Below are 4,772 nucleotides of genomic sequence, written 5' to 3' on the forward strand. Positions count from 1 at the left end.
CCTCTGTAACGTTCTCACTCATCATTATTCACGATTCATTCAGGATTATCCGTAATCATGGTAGCATCCACATTAATGTAGATGTGTTTGGAAACATATTCTATTGTTATTTACAATAAACGTCACTCCAAAATGACACAATACATTATTTACTATTCATTTCTATTGTGCTCAAAATAATCTCAAACACAACCAAAACAAACTGCAAATGCATCCATCAAGTTTGTAGAGTCACAAGCTTGATGTAGTCATTGCGTGCTAGGAATATGGGACCAAATACTCAACTTTGGACTACTTTATTTATAAGAATCTTAGGGGTGTCAATCATTTTGACCCGTACCTTATTGAGAAAAAATACATTACTTGTTGAACAAAATCTCTTTCTCTGAGCAGTTGTATCGGAAATAATATTATAATTTTCCCCCCAAAACATTGTATGCAATATAGCACAGTATTTGAATTATTTTATACAGTCATTATTGCTCATCTTTATCAAGGGTATGTTTAATTTCGGATCCTACTTTATATATAAATATTACAATATCACATATTACCTCCAAAAGTTCACATCTTGGTCATATTAGGTTATTCTAGGATACCAATCACTTCAAATCCTCCGTTGTCGATTCCGTTAATTGAGGGGAGGTGGTGTCCCATCATGTTGTGGAAGCAGTAGGCACAGTGTGCAGTGGCCACGGCCACCACCTTGGAGAAGTTGGAGAAGTCCACTCTGTACTTGCCCTCTTTGTTGCGGGAGATAATAGGCAGGAAGTTGTAACCCCACATGATCTCCTGAGGGATGAAGGAAGTCCTGACCTGGCAGGCTGAGCTGGTGGTCTCGGCTGTGCCGTCCAGAAAGACCACCAGCTCAAACTCCTGCTTATGGAGCGTGTCCACTGCCATCTCAAAGAAAGGGCTAGCCTTATCAATCACATGGTAGAGTGTGAGAGGGCACACAAAGAAGAGGTTGTCCTTCCCAGCGTCCATCATGAACTCAATGTTCACCTGGTCCATGATGATTGTCTCCCCGTCGGGTTTGACGGTTGTCCTCAACAGCTTGCCGTAGATCTGGCTCCCGATCATCAAGGTCTTGCGTAAGTTGGCCACTCTTATCATGAGGCAAAGGAAGTCCTTCTTAGGACAGATGACAGCCATCTCACTGAATGTGATGGTCTTGGCCCTTTTCTTAGGGAGGGATATCTTGGACACGATGACTCCGCATATGAAGCAGTGTATGAGGGCCCCTATGAGAGTCTGGATAATGATGAGGGCTACAGCACCAGGACAGTGAGGGGTAATAGCGCGTACACCATACCCGATGGTGGTCTGGGTCTCCAGGGAGAAGAGGAAGGCTGTAGTGAGACTGTACACGTTCCACACACAGGGGGTGTGGTCGTTTGAGGGGTTCTGCCACTTCAGGTCCCCATTGTTCCGGGCGATCCAGAACCACAGCAGGCTGAAGATGAACCAGCTCAGGGTGAAGGAGGCGATGAAGAAGAAGAGGACAAAGCGCCAGCGGAACTCCACGAAGGTCGTCCAGAAGTCCACGAGGAAGGCAAAGTGGTTGCCGTACTTCACATTGCCGAATTCAATGTTACAGCGGCCATCTTTGGTCACCAGCCGGGTTCTGCGGATTCTTCGCTCCACCTGGTAGTCCTGGATGCGCTTCCGGATGCCAAACACCATTTTCTAGGTCCTGTCGTCTGTTAGAGAATATGTTGTTTACATTTAGTACACACCCAGACAAATAAATAAATATCCTTGTCATCCAAGAACTGCTAGATATATACAGACTGAATACTATTAATACAGAATGAATATGTTTAATCTTCCAAGATAAGTCTTCATCCCACCCTATAACCTATCCTTCCCTCAATGCCAGTCATGAAATTCAATGTGTCTTAAAACTGCAGATTAAATATTCATATTTTGTTCAAGGCTCTTGGATGCTTTGAATTGAATGGAACAAATATTATGAACTAGAATTCAATGATTAATAACGTTCTTATCTTTCAAAATCATTGGTCTTCGGATGAAATTGCTGCCCTTCACAACTTTCTAAAAGCGATAATGAGGCTGTAAGAGAGAATGGAGTTGAGAATGGAGTTGTGTAACATTCACTCTTGGATCCAGACTTGTGAAATAGTTAATGTTTTACCTCCTTTAATACTTGACTTCACACATCGTTATTGAACTAATTAGGTAAAACACAAGGTAAAAGTCCCACTGACCTTAATTCCCATCAAAATATCATTATATGAAACAATTTAGTAGCACAAACACCTCAGCCAGTCTATGATCAATGAAATGATTTCACCTGCCCCAACCATCAGTCTTATAACTTAACTGTAAAGTGTTGCTCTAGTTACTAGCAGTTGCTATGCATCACTTGCACATTTTAATCCACACTTAAATCCTGTAATCCTGGGCACATGCCATAGTTAAGACCCCAAGTAATTACAGAAAGAAAGTTATTGTTGAAATATATCACTCCACTGGCCCAAATCAGTCAGAACACTATAACCTCCCTAAAACCATCATCATCTAGCCAACTACAACCATATAACTGCATATAAACTGGCCCTCTCATAGTAATCACTGGTAGGGTACAGCACAGATGTATTTGATGGATGGTTGGTCCTTGGCAAGATTAAAGGCATAGGAGTTTTCTGAATAAATCTGTCCTGTGTTGCTGCTAAGCTATGCCAAATAGTGAGTTGGATGGTGGTGCGCTTGTTAGGGAGGGATGTGTTCAAAATGACCAGTGCAGTAAAGCTAGTGTGTTGGTTTCTTCGCTCAAAGCTTTGAAACGTCTTGTACTGTATTTCACAAACACAAATCAGATAATCACACACTATGCTTTGTTGTGAAGCTTTTCCCTTTGGATCTCACAAAGCCTTTCACACCTAATAATGATTTCTTCCCCATTATTACTGTAACGTGATGTAATGAATGCTGAGATCATTTGAGGTTTACTTTGATACGATGCTTGGCTGATGCTTTTCAATTATATACTTTTGAAATAGTGATACTTTTATGAGTATTGTATGGTTCAGTTGTCATTGTCAGTATTAACTCTTCAACAATGAATGATTTCCTCAGGAAAATCTTTAAATCATTTATTTAGGCATATTACACACTGTTCTGCAACCAATGCCAAGGTAATAGGGACCATTTCCACCCTTGTAATCATCAGTTTGTGATTAATTGCAATGTTATGACTACACTTATTCACATTTTAATGTTTGAGCCAATTAAATACTTCACTCAATATTTACACTGATAAGCACCTGTTGTATAATTTGCTTCTAAAACAAGAGGTAAGAAAGGTTGCAAATTATTTTACCTTTTGTGAGAGAGACTGTGGCTAATGTAAATATCTCAAATAACCATAACAATAAAAATATATATTTCTCCCAAGACCATTTCCTTTTAATGTTAACAGCCTCAACAATATACAAGACCACAAACTAGCCTATACATGCACCTGCACACAAAGTTTGGAGTGGAGTCAGATCAATCATACTACATATAATATGCTTACTGGCAGACATGCCACTTTTCACTCATAGTGTTTTGGGAAGCAGTGCTTCTTGGAAGCAAGAAGAACATTAGCGGAATGCCAATTAAAAAATATATGCATCACATATTTGTAGGAGAGAGTAGCTGTAACACGACAAGCTCACCCTATGCTCAAAGTGGGTGCATTTAAACATGATAAATATCATCATTACACTGTTGTTATAACAGGAGAATACCAAGTGACTCACTGGATGATAATGGCCCAACTACAGAAGATGAAATTCTCACTCAAACTGAGCTTACCTGTCAGTGTGGAAACTGTGGAAATCTAAAGTTGTGTTGCACCCTGGATCCCAGTCTCTGATGGTGTGCCCTCTGAACTGTAGTATCTCAGTGCTACAGCTGTGTGTGCTTTTATAAAGCCTTGTACTGATGGGATTGGAATCACTGTGTTTACACACACACAAACATAAAGTAGGCTACCCGTACAGCCCTCCAGCAGGGCTGTTGAGTGGGCATGTGTTTAGCCCACACAGTGCTGGTTCCCAGGTCCAGCCTGACTGCCCCCTGCTACACCACCCATGTCTGGGTCTGGGCTCTCAATGTCTAGATCAAGAGGAAGCTGTGTGCCACTGTTTACAGTACCCACACATGCACAGACACACACAATGGGGGAAATAAAGATCTTGGTTTGTAGCCAGGTTTTGTGATAATACGTGTGACATAGGATATGAGCTGTATCTGCTATTGAATTGTCAACCTGCGTCAAACAGTGATGCAGCATTTATGATGCACAGTCCCATTCCCCTGATCTACCCGTAGCTCACAGCTCCTGAAGTGTTGTGACTGCACATTCGCATTTCCTTATTCACAGATTACTGTAATATTTCTAAGGCCTGGTGAGCTCATCCCCATTGTGAATGAAAAGTAAAGCTAGCAACATGCATAGGTTAGACTGAAAGAGAAAGGAGATGAAAGAAAGAGACGATGTCCTAGATCAAAACAGATAGCCCTCTTGGGTAAGACTGGTATTATCTTTATTCATGGTGCGTGGAGGAGATGTGTGAATTCGTGGGGTAGGGGGTAGACGTGGTGTGAATTGCTGTTTGTCTCGTCTTTCACCTCGTATTGTTTCCAGAAAAAAGTGGCGTTTTTATCTTCCAGAAAGCTCCAATAAATATTCCCCTTTATATACATATGTGTTTCCTAGAGAGCCAGTCTACATGTCTGTTGAAACACAAGAAAGGATC

At 41.1% G+C, this 4,772-nt stretch overlaps 1 protein-coding gene across 1 annotated transcript; it reads right to left on the reverse strand.

Annotated features, from left to right (window-relative positions):
• Positions 1-308: 308 nt before the first annotated feature.
• LOC121567771 (ATP-sensitive inward rectifier potassium channel 1-like) lies at positions 309-3,361 on the reverse strand. Its single transcript, XM_041878033.2, has one exon. It carries the CDS (start codon positions 1,684-1,686, stop codon positions 586-588), a length of 1,101 nt encoding a protein of 366 aa, XP_041733967.2. The 5' UTR covers positions 1,687-3,361; the 3' UTR covers positions 309-585.
• Between the last annotated feature and the right edge of the window lie 1,411 nt (positions 3,362-4,772).

Source organism: Coregonus clupeaformis, chromosome 6 (assembly GCF_020615455.1).
Source record: "Coregonus clupeaformis isolate EN_2021a chromosome 6, ASM2061545v1, whole genome shotgun sequence".
Classification (NCBI taxonomy): domain Eukaryota; kingdom Metazoa; phylum Chordata; class Actinopteri; order Salmoniformes; family Salmonidae; genus Coregonus; species Coregonus clupeaformis.